Here is a 19,295-nt window from a genome sequence, read left to right as displayed (position 1 = left end):
TAGGTTGGAAGTTAGATTATTTTTCTACGCCCCTCCTCGCCAGAGATCTTTGCGACAAGGAAACAACAAAGACCCTCTCCAGTCTTATCAGGCGTGTGTCCTGTTATTTCACATAGGCTAAAAGTTGTGTGTTGCATTAGTTAATGGGTTGATGTTTTCGGGTTACCAGATCTCTGACATAAGGGCTCCGGGAAACACTGAACCAAACAAGAAATTCATGTTGTTTTGGATCCTGAAAATAGAACTGAGTCACATACAGGTCATTTCAGTCTGACTCCTCTTTCATCTCAGTAAAGTTCCTGATATGACGGCAGCATGCAGAGCAGGGGCCTGCACATGGGAAGAAATGTGCAGTAAGTATGGTGATTCAGCCTTCAAAGTAAAAGCATCAAGTAACTTCACTTGATATGACCATTACTAAACCTAAATAACTCACCAAAAAAACTTGGTGAGTCCTACCTCCATTTCAGCAGAGGTCTTTGGACTATCTTGAGTGACCACATCATGAGTACATCATCAAGTATTTTTCTTGGCACGTTAAGCACCACAAGCAAAGTGGCACCCAGTTCCATTATATTTGAGAGAACACAGACATCTCGGCGGCCGACATCTCCAAAACTCTGTTGGGTCTGCTGGTGACCATCTGTGGCACTAGTTTTTCCCAGTACTTCCCGCACGGTTGGCACTGGCCCGGCCCCTTTTCGGTGGGGTTTCAGCTGACTAAGCATGTTGAATTTGAAGCCCAGGATCTGTTCAGCTGATCAGCTCAGTCAATCAGTGCACAGGAAGAGAAAGGGAAAATGAAAGGGAAAGCCCCTTGAGCAAGTCACTGAGACATCTCTGCGGTTGATAATTTCAAAACCCGGCGACTCACACCAAACACAATCTAGGTGGATACATAACCATAGTGAAGAGGGAAAAGATTTATTATTGATTTGGGGTGAACTGTCCCCTCGATTTGCCACATTGAGAACATTATCAAGGAATCAATAGGCATACATGTATGTAATACTTTAAAATTCAAAAATGAAGTGAAGTTTGATTTTAATAATGAAAACTTTTTTTTTAATCATGTCAAAGGTGCACTATGTAGTTTGGGGGATTTTAATCTGTCTTTCTCTCATTCTCTCTCCCCCACTCTCTCTGTCTCTCTCTCCCCCTCCCTGTCTATCTCTCTTTCTGTCTCTCTCCCCCTCTCTCTCCCCCTCTCTATGTCTCTCTCTCCCACTTTCTGTCTCCCCCTCTCCTCTCTATGCCTCTCTCTCCCCTCCCAGTCTTCCTCTCTATCTCTGTCTCCCCCACTCACTCTCTCTCTCTTTCTGTCTCTCCCCACTCTTCCTCTGTCTATCTCTCTCTTCCCCCCCCCCACTCTCTCACTCCATGTATCTCGCTTTCTCCCTCTCTCACCCCCTCAGAGTAAACTCTAGGGTAATCCGAGCAGTCGGGGGATGGGAGGGGAGAAGAAGGCAGGGGGAGGAGGGGAGGAGAGAAGAGGAGGGGAATAAAGAGCCCAGCGGGCAGGCGGAGGTGTGGGAACAGGACGACACAGCAGCTCGGAGGACGCTCACACGTGGAGGAACACCCGGAGCTCCACCGCCGCGGACGGACATGTGAAGACGAGCCGAAGTCACGGCGACCTGTTGGCGGTGTTCACTTGTGGGCCTGGAGGAGGAGGAGGGGTGGAGGAGGTCACAGCAATGCTCCTGGAAGAAGAGCCGAGGAGGTGACTTGCCACAGCCCCGGGAGAAGGAGCGCTGTCTGCCGCCTTCCGTCACCGAGGAAGCGCACACGAGCAGCGGGGAGAGAGGGCGCGCAGGGGACGGCAGGCTCATGGAGACCCTGCGGAGGGGGAGGTGGAGGACGCAGGCGGTGAGGAGCTCACTGCTGCTGTGTTTACTCACCGGTGAGTTCTCCGTTCGATCGGTCTGAACAGCCCATGTCCATTATTTACCACACAGGCATGTTTTATTACTGATGTGACTCATGCAGCCTCAGGGAAGTGTGTGTGTGTGTGTGGGGGGGGGGGGGGAGTAACCCACAGAAAAGTCAAGAAACTCCTTAAAAAGTCAGTGATGTGTGATGTTTAATGTCTTGGCATTTTGGGAATCAGTTTGAAAATCCTCCAAGTTGCTGCAAACTTTTTTTTAAAAAAGTGAATTTTCTGAATCAAGTTTGTGGTATGGTCCTGTGGAGGGGGGGTGGACAGGGTGGTGTGTGAGAGAGAAAAAAGGGAGTGGGTGGGGGTGAAGGACGTGGTGCCATTGTCTCCGGGCGTGTGGAGAGACAGGAGCCAGGACCTCCGAGGGACCACCCAGACAGACGGAGCAACACCACCACCAGTCTGCCTCCTTGTAGGCATTTACATGGGGGGGCTGACGTGCAGGGGTGTAGTGTTAAACGTCCAGCTCAACGGGCGGGTCCACTCTGACCTCCATCGTACAGGAAACATCCATCAGAGCTTGCTTTGACCTCAAAAGAAATGTGTTTTCTCTCTTTTTAAAGTACAGAGAAAATGTGTGCACACTCACTTTTCTCTGCTTTCTACAGACTTTTTGGAAAATCACTTGTTTTCTGTGCTCAGTTTCCAACCATTTATGTTGACCCTCTGTCTGGAAATGTGCACATACGCCTCCAGGCACACATAATTTTGAGTGTGTGTGTGTGTATGTGTGTGCGCGTGTGTGTGTTTGACTGCTGACAGAAAGCAGATCCTCAGCAAACACACACGTATGCACCGAGCTGGCTTTCTTTGCAGTGCGTCCCTCCATTTGAAGCGCGTGTTGACGCTCTCCAGATTGTGAAACGACTCCAAATATTGTCAGCTCACAGGGTGGTGGAGGTGGGGGGGGGGGGGGGGGGGGAGAAGCCTTCCAGTGTGTAGAAAAGGCTCATGTCGTGGCAGCAGGTTGAGACGAGTACACAGAGGAGCGCAGCTGTGTGTACAGTGATTTTGTTCCTTTTTTAAATATGGCTGAGCAGAGACGAGGTGGGGGTTTGTGTAATGAACCACATTAATCACACACACAAAAGCGTGTAATGGATCCAGGCTGCCCGCGGCAGGAATAAGCATGTTGCGTGTGAAACGGTCGTGCTGGTGCATGAGTGGTAAAAAATGATGGCCCTTGGAGTCGTGTTCCTCTGACCCCCCCCCCCCCCCCCCCCCCCCACGCAAAACACACACCAGTCGTTCTGTCTCCTGCTTTAATGACCTCCCACTCGAAGAAGTAATTAATTCAGTTGTTGCATCACTGTGGCACACGATTCCGCAGCAAACTTGCACAGTTTTCACGCTCTCCGTCTCTGGGCAAGATTTTAAAGCAACATCCGTCGGCCTCCTAAAACACCAGATACACCGGAACTACAGTTCCCAGAGTGCAATGCTGCCTGGTAATTGCATCGACCTTTAACTGTATAAAATATGAATGGAGCTTCCGGGTCTGAAAAGTGAAGTAGACACTGGCGTCCCTTTTTTTAATTCTTAATTTTTTCAAATGGCCATATTAAGGGGCTACTCTATTGGTTGCAAAAAAAAGTCTGATTGTAGTTAAGCTTATGAGAAAATGACCCTACTTTTTACTTGATTAATCGTCTCAGTAAACCTTCTCTCGGTGAGTTTGTGGTCTCAATCTCTAGTTACAAGTCTTCTTCAATACAGCATGATGGTCATTTTGTAGATTATGGTCCCAATTTAGAGTAAAGTGAGACACTAATGCAGGGTATGCTATAGGGTGTTGCTACCTTGTGATGGTCAGTATCCTCCTCAGCCCCACCCTCTTGTCAATATACGGTCGATTCTGGCTCAAAAAAAAGATGGTGACAACCACATTTCCACAACCAAGAAAGTTTCAAAATGGTGGATGACAAACCATTGGGTGACTTCGAGGTAGGTTTTCCAAGCTCTTCCAGTCTCCACCAAAATCCCACAACTTGTTCCAGGTCTGTCTGCCAAGTTCTATCCAGATCCCATCATCAAACCATCCTTACAACAGGACAAACTAATCAACACATGGACACAAACTTTCATTTAAAAAAAAAAAAAAAAAAAAAGCAGCTATGATGTCAGCAAATTCCAGCAAGCAACCCGGACGACTTAATACGGTCCAAGCTCATCAATAACGCCACGCTATCGTGTGGAAATTACACATTTTTCAGGCTGTGACAAACGCTCGTCCGTCATAATCAGCCAGTTCGCAGCCTACGGCGTTGGATTCAGCTGCTCGGCCATGTGTGCTGACTCGCTGTCAGCCAGGATGCGGAAAAATAAATCAAGCACGTCTGCTATTAACTCGGCTTTTACACGGCAACAGTTGGTTGTCGCCATGTAATCTGGTATTGTATAATATGTTATATTTGAGCAGGAGTCCGCTCTCTGAGTCCGTTTGTACTTGTGAATTAAAGAAAGGATCAAATCGCCACAAACAGGACTTCAGAAGTCTTCACAAACTTCTGCTTGAAAGACAATTAGGAAGCGTCCTGCCACTTCTTTAAATCTCCCAGTGGTTTCATTTTGGCTCCTGATTAAAATGTCCTAGTACAGACCCGCAGGGGTGACTCCGTTTATTGGATCAGAACCCCAGGTCTCTGTTCAAGTTCGCCGCGGAGATCTTTTTCGTTAACTTCATTTCCCCCGACGCTCCACAGGTATTGATTTGCTTCTTTTTTTAAAACCCGGCGAGTGCTTCTCAAGTTCTCCGAGCTCATAATAAATCGACTGTCTTCGTGCCTTTAAATCAGCCTTTTGAAGGTATAAATAGAGGCTGCCGGTTGAGGGATGTGTGCTTTGAGGTTCGTTCATGAAAGGCTTCATTATAGCTTTCAAGGTATTTTGAAAGGGACGGTTAAAAAAAAAAAAGTTCCCCAGATAACGAAACGTGACTTCATAGTTTCTTTGAAGGGCTTCTTTATGTATAAGTGGACACTTCTGATTTCTTAACAGCTTCAAATATTAAAGTGCCAAGTATTTTGTCTTAATAACCCTTTTTTATTTGGGGAAAAAGGTGATTTATATGAGTGTTTTTTTGTCAAAGGGTTTTTCTGTTTTCTGTTTTATGTACCAGAACTCACTCAGGGGAATCTCAAGCGATCTCCGTTTCCTCAAAATGTAACACCCTCCAATAGCAGATTCTTACTGTTTGTGTGTGTGTGTGTGTGTATTGCAGGTGGCAGCGAAGCCCAGTGTGAAGGCTGCATAGAGTACTGCTGCGATGGAACGCCACCCTTCTGCTGCTCCTACTACGCCTACGTGGGGGACGTCCTCTCGTGAGTTGACGCTCGGACACAAGAACAAGCACATTAAAGATATAATATGTGACGTTTGTGCAATATGTCAGAATAAGTCATCCGTCCAATACATACTTGGAACAAGTAGGCATCACTAGGCAAGCAGTATGTCATTAGAGTAACCACGTACGGAGCTGTCGTTAGCTCAGTTAGCAGTGCAGTCAGCGATCCAGGCTGGCCAAGCCAAGCTAGCGGCCATGAATGGCCAAAAACTCAATGTAGTGTGGGTTATGTGTATATGCTTCGGTCTTGTGCAGCAGTTTAAAACGATATGCTAGTACTATGCTAGTACCATGCTAGTACCATGCTAGCAGCGAAGCAAAAGGGCACCGTTTCTCCTGTTTTCATTGACAAATCTGTTGTCAGACATCTTTTGTGAAGTTAAGACCGTGACTGCCACGAGGCCTCCGTGCAGCTGTTCAGGCGTGGACAGCCTTGGATTTGCAGGGCTCTGAAAATCGCTTTTTTTTTTTATTATACTTTCGTTGTTGTCTTGACAACACAAATATGTCAAAACAACCCATTGTGTTGTGTGATTCTACTATTGGAAGCAAGAGATGCCATGTTTTGGTGAAAATCATCTGTACAGCCAGTCTTCCCACCAGATTTTATGATTTTTGTTGCACCAACAACCATTTAACGTGAAGATTTTCTTTATTATTTGCACACACGGCCTTTGGTTTGTCGCAGTTCCGGGTCTGGCGGTAAAGATTAAAAAATGAGCGAGAACAACTAACTCACACGCCAGCTGTCCTTCAATATGCCAAAGGACCCTTCAAAGGATTTGACCTTTGACCTCTGCCTGCCTTGATTCAGCACAGCTGCCTCCACACACCTCGTTCACAGACTTCTGTTTCCTTTAAGATAGGGCAGCACGTGTGTATTTATAATCTCTGGTTGCAAAGTTGTGTGTTTGTACGAATATTCCCAACGTAAACTCGGCGAATGACCCGGTAAAAGGGAGGATTCGCTGCTCTTGAAAGAAGCCTGGGCTGAATCGGACACGCTGACTAACGCTGACTGCGCTAACAATCCTGCTAATGATGAGCGTTTTCTTCAATTTCGTCCGGTGCCAACTGACAAACTCCTCTGCAGTCACGTCGTCACACACTTAGCACATGCACACATCACACCGCTCGGTTACATCAGATGAAGCGGTCCGGTCTCCATGGCAGCAACGAAGAAGTACCGGTTGCGTGTCTGTTTGAGACAGCTGCCTCTCATCACACTTGACTGGATGGCTCACAGTTTGTTTGTGTATGTGTGTCTCTGCGTGTGTGTGTTCCAGAGGAACCGCCATCTCCGGTATCGTTTTCGGCGTGGTGTTCCTGATGGGGGCGGTGGCGGCCCTGTTCCTGTGCGTGTGCATGTGCATGAAGAACGGGCGAGGAGCGCGGGTCGGCGTCTTCAGCACCTCCTACATCAACACTGTGAGCCAGGGCTACCCAGGTGGGTCAAGGATCAGGGTGTATGTTTGTCCTTCAACAACACCGGGTTGGCACAAGGAAATGAAAATGACACTTATTGATGTACATAAATGCATATACATCCAGGAAATAATTCTGTAGTGCATTTTCATTTATTCATTTATTTTTTTATGTGTGTCTGGATAAATGTAAACGGCAGCAACAAGATGGTGATGATGATAATGTGGTCAAATCAAGCATCAAAGATGTAAACACCAGGGTTCGTACGGGTGCTTGAAATCCTTGAGAGTGCTTGAATTTCAATGTTGTGTTTTCAAGGTCTGAAAAGTGCTTGGATTTTAGCTTAAGTGCTTGAAAGTGCTTAACATTATAACTCTGTCTTTCACAAAATTGGGATCAGACTGGATAATTAATTTCTGAAGTTTTTGCTATTATGAAACATAATTTTAGAAGTTTACAGCATAATACAATGTACATAATTGTGATAAATAGTGAAGAATAAAACCATGAGTATATATATTCCTGTAGATACGTACTTTACCCCAGCAATAAGGTGCTGGAAAATCTTGACAATGACCCTTAAAAGTGCTTGAAAAGTGCTTGAATTTGACCTTTAAAAATGTGTACGAACCCTGAAACACAGAGTCTTGGTTAACGCTCCACCTGTAGAGCGCCAAAGCGCGACCCGGGGATGGTGTGGCGGAGACGGCTCTCTGTGAACATGTAGGCGCAACAACCTCACATTGCCCGTTGCTCGGCCAGCGTTGGACCCATTTTGTTTGGCTAATTTTCCCGCAACCAGACACTGGCGCCCATCCTGGATCTGTTTCGCCACCTCCCTGGGTGGGCCGGCTGCTGCGGCTGAATGTTCAAAAAGGCGGTTTGGGCAATGATGGTCTGGAAAACTCCACCGCTCTTAATCCAAACCCTATAATACATATAATAGACTTATTTAAAACCCCTTTTTAAGTAAGTCTAATAAGTGTGACTTATTAGAAAGTGATTCCAACTTAACACACATTTTTTTTTTTTATGATAGTCAGCCAAACCTTTTTTTTTTTCCAGAATATAAATGACATTAATAATTCATAAATGTTAGTGAAGCGTAACAGGGTACAACTTTCCACACTTGGCGTCCAAAGTGTGACTTAACAGAACAGTATTATCATCCACATCATTATTTAGTACAATTTACAGAGTGATCGGTTACAAACTCCCCCGCAGTGACTCCCCTCCTCGTCTCCTGTCCTTGGGCAACCGCGTGAAAAGAACACAGCGGCTATAAAAGATAAATTGCCGTACTGTGTTGCATGACCCACCTTGGCCTCGAGCACTGCTCCTCACTCGTTACACAAAGAGAGCCATTTCTGTCGAGCCATCTCAACAGAACCATGACCTCCATCCTCCACAGCTCCGCTTTTAAAAAAATCACATAAAATAAGCATCATTTCTGTTACCTACTGCCTCCTACAAGCATGATTGTTCTGTTTCCACGTGTGTTCCACCCTTTTCCTTTATTGTAGTCGCGGGAGACATTGTCTGCACATCAGACTCTGTACTCGGTGACACTCTCCAGCCACTGGAATGCTGTTTTTTTTTTCCGGGGGGGATCATCATTTATTCATCACGTTTCATTCTCCTCGGTGTATCGCCTTCACGCTACACTGGACCGGCAGTCTTCGCTCTCTCCTTGCAGCTCTGATCGCGTTTCATAAACACGACGCTCAGACACACAAAGCGATGCAATATGGATGCGCATGCGTGTAGCTACAGCGATATGAATTATTTTCCGTCTTGACGAAGGATGTGAGGAGGAGTTGTGCTTTTTGTTTTTCCCGATCAACTTGCCACAAAGAGGAGTTGATCTGTAGTTATAGATGGTTTTTAACCGGAAAGTGATTTGTCGCAAATCGCTTTATCTGCATAACGGTGTTCTTAAAAAAAATGTAAATTATTTATTAAGTAGCTCTTGAATCGGCTTGGAGAGTCACATTTTCTCGGAGGGCATCTCGTTTCAGGTCATTCCGTGACATTTCAAAATAAAGCTCATCTGCTACCTGTCCGGCTGAGCCTTATTATTAATAATAATAGTGTCATAAAAGTGAGGTTTAGTTGATGCAACCCTTTGGTTCGGAGCCAGGCCTGACTAACTCCATTCATCTCTGCTTTCATCTGTGCCGCTTTGATGTTTCAGTGAATAATGTAAGTTCCCCCGGTGAGACTGATGCATTGTGGTCAACAAAAGGACTTTTTGCTGCCATATTTTTTGATCTACAGTGCCGGTCCCTCTCTGCAGGGGTGGGGAGGTGCAGTTCCTCAGCTCGACCACTAGAGGGCGCAGCCGTCCTATCGAACCCTCTTGTGAAAATGGGGGGCAGGTTTCTCTGAGCTTAAATGGTCCTCATTCACATTCTGACATGTGAAGTTTGTTATAATGGAGGAGAGGAATGACTTCGACCTCCCATCTGAACTTAACGCTTCTTCGTTTACGTCTTGTTCTTGAACTCAGGTCCTCCACCTCCGTACACCTACGACTACGAGATGTACCCTCCGGCGATGCACCCGCCGCCTTACACCCCGACTCAGCCCCGGCCGGCCAACTGCTCCCCCCCTCCTCCTTACCCGGGCTGCGCTCGCAAGTGAATCCCCGGCGGCACAGATCATCCATCGGCCAGCTCAAAGGAAACTCTCATGGCCTGGCTCTCCACGGCCCTCTAAAGCAGCGCTGTCGCTAACAGGGTTAAAGACCGTTTAAGAGGCTCACAGAAATCTCCATATTTTCCACAAGAAGGGTGGCCCAGTGCAATATTGTTCAGCAGGCCTGAGTTTCCAGCGACAAGCCTGCAAGGGTGTAAATGTCAGTGCGTTTCTGCTGTCTGGACCCAATGGTGGGGAAATAAATGACACTTACCACGATGTTTGTCAGGAGAAACCACCCCGACACGTCCACATTCTGACGGACTCACCTGTTAGCAGCCATGCTAGCCCCGCAGCTGGTACTGTTTTTTTCCCGCCCGCTAATAACCGATATCCTTAGCTGGCCCCGGCTGCGCACATCAAACGGACTGCACCACTTTGATGCAGGTGAAGACCACTTTTGTCAGCACGGAACGGGTGCCTCACCTCACACCACACCACCGGAGGACACAAGTCTTCCAGGGACACAATGGAGACTTCTTGAAAGATATCTATTTTTTTTTTTCCCCAATTTTTTTTTTTAAAACTTGATTTATGTCAGTGACTGAGGTCTGATCTGAGGATTAAAATGAGTCAGGTCTGGACCTGTCATGTGTCGACACAAAGACTTGAATATAATGCGTAATAACACTGACATTAAAGGTGCAGTATGTAGTTTTGGGAAAGTAACTTAAATCAGATTTAATTGACTCATTTCTTATGCCTAAACAAAATAAATAAACAATCTCTTTGTTTTCATGACTGAGCAAACCAAATAAACAACCTACCAACGGAATTTCACACTGTTCTATTTTGTTTTTATTTGGCGGACCCCGCCACCTCTAGACTTGAACTGAAAACGGTTTGTTTATTCAGTTACGGGAAAAAATAAATATTCCTGAGTTTGTATTATCTCCTCATTGATATTATAATCTGAAAATTCTGGGTTTGAATTTCTTCCCCAAAACTACATAGTGCACCTTTAATGGCATGGATGACTTGAAAGGACTGTGCTGTTGGTAGTGAACTGTTCTTAAATGCCTTACTTGAAACTATGAGTGTGAGACCGAGCTGGGGGTCATGTTCATTTGAACCAGAGTGTATTTTATTAAAATGTAAAATAAAAAAAATGTAAAAAATGGTTTACCTTTTTTGCAAAATTCATAAAAATGATGAAGAATCCATCTTTTGAATCGCAGTTTTAGGCTGATTAAGGTTTACAATTGAAAAATGAACTGACCTCCCAGTGCTGTGACTGATTCATGCTGATGGATGCCTCTGATTGATGGAAGGGACTTAACTGTTAACGTGTCAGATTAATGAATTCGAGTGTTTCCTTACTGTTTTTTTTTTGTTTGTTTTTTTAGTGGCTGTGTAGTAAATTAAAGACGCGATTGAGTACGATCGGTGCCGTCTCCTCTCTCTGTCTCTCCATTTCTTCACATGAATGATCGATAAATGTTTGACTGTGGGAATGTGTGGTGCGTAAAAACTGGCGTGTTGATGGAGTCTGCGTGCGTGTGAGTGCGCACAGGAGATAAAAACGTGTGTGTCAGAGAGATAACGTGGTGGACTGTGTGTGTATGTGCGTGCGTGCGTGCGTTAATCCCACTCCGCTGTGGTCAGGTGATCCGGCGCTCAGCAGCTGTGCAGCCTCGGTATCGCTCTCCATCAGACAACGGGAGTCACCGGCGCCGAACACACTCAGCCTCTCGCCCGCACTCAAACGTCAAACCGTTCGGTGAAACGCTGCCTTCAGGAGCGTCCTGTCAGCGAAACGACATGGGGGACCGAGTAGCTTTGCTGCTGCTGGCCGTGGCGGCGTCGGCCCTGGCTGCCGAGGTAAGAAAAATACGTTTTTTTAGTGGAAGAATTTGTAGTTTTTTCCACCATATTGTTGAGTCAAGCTAGCAGGCGCTAGCTGCGAGGAGACCGGAAGCTAATCGGTTGCACCTTCGGAGCTTGAGCTCAGAATGCGTTTGAGGGGGGGTATTAAAAAAGGAGGCAACTTAAATTGAATCCAATTAACTCGTGATATTGTATATAACAGCATCGCGTTTGTTGTTTAAATCTTCTGTTGAGTGTGCTAATTTGAATTTAACGTTAACCATTTTTATCTTCATTCGCTTAAAGGCTTTAATACTGCAAAAAAAATACGCACATTAAAGCAAAACTGTTATTTTCACGAGAGCTACAGCCAGTCTTATTCACATATTGGTACCTAGCAAAGTAAAAGCTGAAATTAAAAGAGCAAGGTCTTTTGTCTGTCGTTTTATCTTGAAGGTTTTAACCGGAAGTCTTGTGTAAAAAACCCTCGCCATCTTGACCCTGCTTGTGAGCGCTTGGGTGTTTCTAAATCGGAGACTACATACATTTTTGTACATTACACAACCACTGAGACGTCCTTTTTATATTAGCCTCTGTTTGATTTGTAATGGATCACCCCCAGAAACACGAGATATAGATTAATAAACGCGAATTTGTTTAAAACACGCCTGCTCCGATGCTCCGTAATGCCTCCTCTCTGGTTAAAGTCTCCCTTTTAAAGGCTGTCGGAACTGATTTATTGGGACTGTGTGGCAATGAGGAAAATAACGTTCCGTCTCCCTTGATTTGAAGCTACAACCACAATGTTTCTTTTTTTTGTCCTTTGTGTCAAAAAACCAGACGCAACTTGCCTCTTTCGCTGATTTCAACGATCCAGAAACGAGCTGCCGCTTGTCAACAAATGATTTTACCCTTACTAATTCTGCGGGAAAATGGTCCTGAACGCAACACGCGTGTTTTTATGTTTTCTTTTACTGGTCAACCGGGCTAATTCAAGCTAGTTAAAAGTCATTACGGTGAATAAAAGTGTCATTTTCCCATATCCCCAGGGCTGATTTTCTAAGGGAGTGGGCGTGTTTTTGGGAATGAAAATATAATAAGACGTTTATGTTTTTATTAATGAAGACTCGATGGCTTATTCTGTTGTGGTCGTGTCAACCAAGCCGTGAAGATGACACCATCCCTCGCAACGAAAAAAAAAACAAAACACGGTCATCGCTCTCCGTCATATTTCAGCCAGGGAGAGAGGAGAATAGAGAAGTAAGATGGCGGCGGTGCACTGCAGCATTTATCGAGGGGTCGGGAAGCTGGGAAGCCCAACAGGAGCCACGACTGCTGCCTTTTCTCTTTTGTGGCAGAGTAGGCGTGATAATATCCACGCTGGGAATGCACGTCGTTTCTTTTAATAACGTCCTCACAGCGGACCGAGTGTCACATTATCACCGCACATCCATTTTTTCTTCTTCTTCTTCTTCTTCTTCTTCTCCAAGCCAAGAATACAGCTTTGTTGATACACACTGCAAAAAATAGCCCATCTATTTTTAACGCGCCATCCAGCCCTGTTGCCTGACATGTCACTCAAATGACTCAAATCCCCCTTATGTCATCAAAATTCAGCCATTTTAACGCGCGTAGATTTAATAGAATGTCATGTCATCGCCATGTTATCGTCTTGGTAGCGCCTTATTTCCCCTTTTCGTGTAAGGCTTCTATTTCTTCTTTTTTTTGTGCGTCTGGAAAATTCCCGACACATGTGAAACACTTGACGCATGAGTGTTGGGTGTTTTTCAGTCACCCATTCTAACGGGCGATTTTTTTTTTTTTTTAACACTTAAGGCCGAGCTGCTGATGGGAGTTTTTCGAGCAGGCCACGCTGCTTTCAGATATTCATAGTGTGGCTTTGTTGTGAGAGAAATGACACATTCCTGTGCGACCGCTGGGAGCCACGTCATTTCAGATGGGGGGCCTGCGGTCGTGGTCAGGGAGCAGCTACAGTTCAGGGTTTTCTTGTGGGATTTCTGGCTGTAGCAATTAGAGCTCTCGTTATGATAAAGGTGCGACTTGTAATAGATCCACGCCGCCAAACGATTGCCATCACGCCCCCTTTTAGGCCCCTTTTTGTTTTTCTGTCTCGGTTTTTTTCTTGGATGAAACGTGGAAGCTGACCTTCACCGTCTCTCCTCACGCGGCCTATAATCAGGGCACTTGGAATGAACAGTTTGGGCTCCTCATCAAGCAGGAGCGTTGGCTTTGCTCATAATCCGTCGCTTAGCTTACTTCAGGCACTCTTTACCCTTGGACTCCAGTATTTACATTACAAGCATCAAAGGCAGAAGTGATGAAATGTCATCGAACACTGTGTTTAAAGTCTCTGGAGTAATATAAGGAAGACTAAATCGGACTTAAAAAATTAGATGTTGCAGGTATTTTGATCTTGTCCGGGCCTGTTTAGAGCCTTTCGCCGCTGCACACACCCTCTATTTGAACACACGGCTCCAGGAAGCCACTTTTCCTGACGGGCCCGCGGTGCGGAGCGTGGGAGTTGGATGCCAGCCTTTGTGTATTTGTAAATCCTTGGGAAATGGCTCTTGGATGGGGCGCAGGCAGCCTGTTTGTGTGCATACTGCAGTCTTTCAGCCTGGGGCGGACCAGCCCTCTCCCCTTATTAGTGAGTTTAATGCCATTATCCCTATTGGCACTGCCAGTGTTTCTCTCTGGCACCTTCCTCCGCTGCTCACGCTGCAGTTTCATTTCTTTGAAGGAGAAACCCAGTCGACACTAATGTATCTCCCCCTCGCTTTCCATTTTCTTATTTCACTTTTTTTTTTATTGGGCCCACTTTCGACTGCCTCGCCCCAGAACTCCTGCTTCAGCTTGTAATTAGCATTTTGCAGAATCCAGCGTTGTCCGGCGCAAGAAAGCTCATAATCACAACGCAGCACGTCTTGTGGCTTGTGCTGTATTCAGGTCAGCTGAGGCTAATGTCGGTGAATAATTCAGTTTCTCAATCTGTGGATGTATTCCTGATTGTTGACTGTTGAGCTGACCTGGTAACAGAGACGCCTCTGCTCCGATTCTGAGAGACTGACACCAAAAACCAGATGTTTGCTGCTGTGTTTGTTGTCTTTTTTGCTAAATTTAACTCTGGTGTAGCTGCACTGTCACAAATGTCGATATCTCTATGTCAGTTCGGAGCATCGAAACGGTTTCACTACGTATTTTTCTCCAGTATTGATACACCCATACCAGCTTTTTCTCGCTCGCTCCAACACAAACATTATTTGAGACATGTTGACCAATCACTCATTAGATTATTAAAAAAACAATCAAATTAAAAAGCACTCAGAGCTGCCGCACACGCTGCTTTCAGATTCTAGATTCCATCTTCTCTGTTGTATCTCCTCGTGAATTGAACGTCCTCAGGCCTTTGGAACGTTGGACAAAAAAGAGCAATTCATACTCTTCACCTTCAGCTCTCAGAATTTGTCATTGACATTCTGACCGCGCAATTCATCTTTTTAAATGAAAAAGCTGCCATAGAAAATGAGAAAATGGGCGCTGGTCGTGCCGGTCAGCGTAGCGATATTAGCTTGCTCTCTATGTGCCTCTCAGTAAACAGTGGGTATTGTCGTGTATGGCAGGGCTGGATGTCTTCTTCATAATGAGACATGAAAGCAGTTAGTCTCCAGCACTCCCTGTTCCTTTTTTTTTTTGTTTGTGTCTCTTACAGTCTTTCTCTTAACCTTCATGACCAAAACGTTTCCTGTTCAAATGGCACATGATGTCCGTCTTGGTTGTGTCAACAGCAACAATGACACCGCAGCGCTCCCAATTAATGTTCCCCCTGTATCCCCCTCTGTCTGTCCTGGAGAAAAGAATTCCTGACCTTTTGATACTGTTGTTTCTGTTGTCATGGTCCCTGGAAACGGGGGATGACACTGGTGTGTTTGCTGTCTTTTGGAGCTGCGTGTCCACTGTTTCTCTTCCCCGTCCCCCTAATGACACTCCAGACAATCAGGTTTCCGGGCAGTGATGGGAATCAGCTGTTCATGAGCACCGGAAATGGTTTGATCTAATAGTCTTTGCTTCTTTCTCTGTGGCAATTTTATATAATTTCCTCTATCCTGAGGCTTCTTTGTGTGTTTTCGTACTGAAAGGTAGCATCCCCCCCCCCCTTTCAAAGCACGTTAGGAATCTGGTAGTGCTGATTTCAGTTGTAACAGACCAGTGCATCGCTCAAAGGCGTGCTTTGTGTTGTGCAACCAGGTCTCTGAATGAGATACGGCTGGATGCCAGAAGGTTTGATTAGACTCAACAAGTATCTGATAGCAGGAGAAACTGTTTCCTCGCTCGCTGCCTGAAGAGAACGTTCTGATTTATAGCGCAGGTCCGCGCTGAAATGCTTTACCGAGAGCAGCACCAAGGAAAAATCGCTGGCCACTGAGCAGTGATCGAGGTACTCAGCCACTGTTAGAGAAGTGTTGTTTAGCCAGTTTGGGGATCGGATGGAAAGCTCATTTGTGCTCAATGTTAGATACGTAAAGGGATACAGATGAAGCCCCCTGACTCTGCTCTGCGCTCATTTCATCCGTATCGTGTCCATTTTTAAGCACACGGGTCGGGACGAAACACAGGGATACCATCTGTAATTTTTGTGGACAGTGTGGCCAATATGTACAGCAAGACGACCATAGAACGTGACAAAGACATGTGAACGATGGCGTCTTCCGAACATTCATGCCAACATCAAGGATGCATGGAAGTACGTGAGCAGTTATGGTCACATCGCTGAGATTGATTTCTTTCTGTTTTCATATGTAAAAGGAACATTTCTGAGCCTTAACAGCCTCATTCATTGACTGTCACGAAGAGCAAACCAATGCAGTACAGATACAGTTTTGCCAAGTTGTAAAAGATGGCTTCTACATGGACTTCTGTAGAGTTGAAGCCTGGTTGCATTAATCATGCCAAGACAAAATGTGAATGATACAGCTCGTGTACAGAGCGTTCCAACTGGCTACTTCTGAAGTTGCGAGTCAGTCCCAGGAAAAAGCCTCTTCATCATGCTCACCTCTTTATGACTGGCTCATAATGAGCTCCATTAGGTCAAACATGTACACACTCCTGGCGTTAGCGTCTGGCAGTCTTCAGGGAAACCAACATTATCCCTCCCACTCCTCATATTGGAGCACATCTCCCACCAGGCAACTCCATTCATCACCATTGGTGCATTATTTCCATCTGTAAATATCAGCAGTGCGCCACGAAGACACACTTTTTATTTTTCGCTATTGCTGAGTAAGCAGCTGTTGGTAGAGAATCTGAATAATAAGCCAGAGAAACGGGTCGCTCTGATCTGCACAGATACTCGGCGGCAGCAGCACATCCACCTTTCGCTTCATCACCGAGGCAGCCGCACGCCCTGTTTTCATGTACATCGCATCTCTATATGTCTATGCAAGTGTCAGGTTGTCCCAGTCAAGGCTGTGGTATGTTGTGTTTGTGTGTAGATGTGTGTCTGTGTGTGTGTGTGTGTGACTGACTGACCTTCCACCTGACCTGAGATATGACCCAGCCTGTCATAATGTGACCAAGGCCCATACAATCAGGTGTTAGTTATGGATTTGGCCTTACAGATGCAATGTTGGCAGCGCGTGATGGATGAGTCAGTATATGAATTTAACTGTGTATGTGTAGATAGCGTAGATGGTGTTGCAATCAGTATATTTTATGGTGTGTGTGTGTGTGTGTGTGTGTCATCCACACATCCTCGGGCTAGCCTCAGAGGTATCTGACTTAATGATGCAGCCCATTCAACATGCTCTGTGTCGGATCCCAGACTGGAGTTGAGTAATGAAGCAAAGGAGAGCCCACTCGCCTCTAAGCTCTCAGTTAGAAGAGAGAAAAGGTCCTGCCCGCACTTCTGTGCAACTTTTGATATTTATTTGGGGCAAAGTGCATCATGGGTGATAGATAGCAGCTCGAGATGATTCCATGAAACCAGAGTGGCACGCAGCATATTTGATACATCTGTCCTATAAAAGCATTCTCAGAAGTGGGTTAAATGCATCTCTACTTTCAGTTTAGTAAGTAAGGAGAATACACTATAGTCGCAACATCCCAGATTCAGTTTGCAAGCAGATCTTTGTTGCACTTCTGCCCCCTTTTTCCCTCTATGTATCCAATCTGCCCTCTCTCTGCTCTGACCTACAAAAGATTGTGACGTACAAATGGACATTGCCACTAATCTCGATTTACACGGCAAACGCAATATCTGTTCAAAATAATCGTAATATCTCCTTTTTTTTTCTTTTTTTCTTACATAACGTGCATCCATACCCACCATGATAAAATGCAAGCACCACCTAAGCCGAAGAGAGCATCAACACTAGCTACATGACCTTTTTCAGATCTGATGGATGTAGGTGGTAAGCAACAGACTTGTTTAGCAACTTTTTGGAGTTTTTATGGTTTACCTGCTCGAGCCTTTCCAACTTTTTGTAAACTGATAAGCCACTGTAAAAAAAAAATAGTCACATTAGCAGTCAATCAGAAGACTGACCCTAACCCCCTACCCCATTAAAAACAAAAAGAATTAGATTAGAATTAAGTTAGTGCCCACAGAGGTTGTATGCAGGTGTCAGAAATTTGTCATGCACATATTTCCACTTTGAATTAATACAACAAAATCTTCCATAAATGAATGTTAATTCATGAATCTATTAGTTTAAAATTGTAAGGCAGAGTTCAGGAAGAGCATGTACTTCTAATGCAACTTTCACTGACCACTGCCAACGCCAGACATGTTGCCAGAGGCGGTCGAGCTTTGCGACCAAAAGGTCAGAAAGCTTCCGAAAAGTGTAGAAATGGACTGCAGAAGTAGGAGTAAATATTTGTATTTGTTTTAAACAGTATGTCCCATGGTGCTTTTGGATTAAATATCTGCTTGGTTGCAAGTCCGGGCTGAATTAAAATGAAAAGAAACCCATTAAATTTAGAATTCTTTATATTATTGCAGCAGTTTTGATATGACAGCTGAACGCTCAAAGCACAATCCTTCCATCAGAACCAGTACAAACCGATTCCTCCTAATGAACCTTAGAGATATTTCCTGGAACCACAGTGGAGCTGGACTCTCTGTTCTCTCTTTCTCCTTTTAGCAGCTTCTGTCGTTCTCATATTTTCATCTTCTCAGCACTCTTATTTTTTTTTATTAAATGGATTCACACCAAGAAATCGCTTTGCCCCAGTACATCTTTGATTCCTGCTGAGCTTGCTGACTCATTACTTTAACCTTTCGGTTAAAGTAATTCGGGCTCTTTTTGAGAAAGTTTCTGCTCAATGGTGAAGTTCTCTCGTTTAAGCGGCTCTACCGGCACACTGAAATGCCCACGAGGGCCCTTGTTTTCCTCCGTTTCAGAAATGATCTCATCACCTCGTCCTCTCACTTCTCTCATCCCAGTCTCCTCTCCCCTCATCGTCCTGGGTGTTCAGGGTTGCCATAGCACTGGAGTCTTCCCCAGGTGCCTGGCACTTGGACTATAATTAGGCCGCTTGTGTGTTATTCCCGTCGTTCTTCACACCCATTCCTCCCTTCTTTCTCCCTCCTTTTACCATTTTCCACCAGAGCGATTTCTCACATTTCCTCTCTCCTGCAAAACGCTGTGTCATCCATACAGTACGTTACTGATGTGCTGCATGCCCTCGGCTTGAGATTCACAGTTCAGAGGGTTCATGAAACTAGTACCTATTCGTGTCGGGCGACACACCATCAATTGTAGATGACAAGTCCTCTCGGAGTCCAAGTGTGAAATTGGAACACTCGTTTAAAATGCCAAGTTGTGTGCGTGTGTGTTTGTGCGGGGAGGTGGGAGTGTGTGGGTGGGTGTAAATGAGTGAGGGAGAGATGGAGATTGGCGTCAGAAAACGGACGGGTATTCTTGACCGTGCCCTACTATTTCTGGAAGTGTTTCCTGTTTGGTCTCCATGGTAGAGGCGGACTTCCTGTGTTTGTGAAGTCGAAAGGCGTGATGCAGAGCTAGCCAAGTGTGTGTGTGTGTGTGTGTGTGTTGGTTGGTTGTTGAT

General features: G+C 45.3%; 2 protein-coding genes across 3 annotated transcripts in view; both read left to right on the top strand.

Annotated features, from left to right (window-relative positions):
* The first annotated feature begins 1,509 nt into the window (after window positions 1-1,509).
* On the top strand, window positions 1,510-10,787 carry cyyr1 (cysteine/tyrosine-rich 1). The gene is made up of 4 exons (XM_030409294.1): window positions 1,510-1,903; window positions 5,160-5,259; window positions 6,569-6,729; window positions 9,217-10,787. The coding sequence occupies exons 1-4, from the start codon at window positions 1,831-1,833 to the stop codon at window positions 9,348-9,350; spliced, it is 468 nt and encodes a 155-aa protein (XP_030265154.1). The 5' UTR covers window positions 1,510-1,830; the 3' UTR covers window positions 9,351-10,787.
* A 200-nt stretch (window positions 10,788-10,987) lies between these two features.
* Window positions 10,988-19,295, top strand: part of appa (amyloid beta (A4) precursor protein a) — a 40,691-nt gene continuing 32,383 nt past the window's right edge. Inside the window, exon 1 of one of the 2 annotated variants that reach the window (XM_030409292.1) lies at window positions 10,988-11,225. In XM_030409292.1, coding sequence (XP_030265152.1) covers window positions 11,166-11,225 — 60 coding nt within the window. In that variant the 5' untranslated portion in view covers window positions 10,988-11,165. The remainder of the gene's footprint in view (window positions 11,226-19,295) is intronic. The other variant, XM_030409293.1, reaches the window with a different exon arrangement.

Source organism: Sparus aurata, chromosome 24 (genome assembly GCF_900880675.1).
Source record: "Sparus aurata chromosome 24, fSpaAur1.1, whole genome shotgun sequence".
Lineage (NCBI taxonomy): Eukaryota > Metazoa > Chordata > Actinopteri > Spariformes > Sparidae > Sparus > Sparus aurata.
Note: the sequence above shows the minus strand (reverse complement) of the source record. Positions and strands in the feature narration are given on the sequence as shown.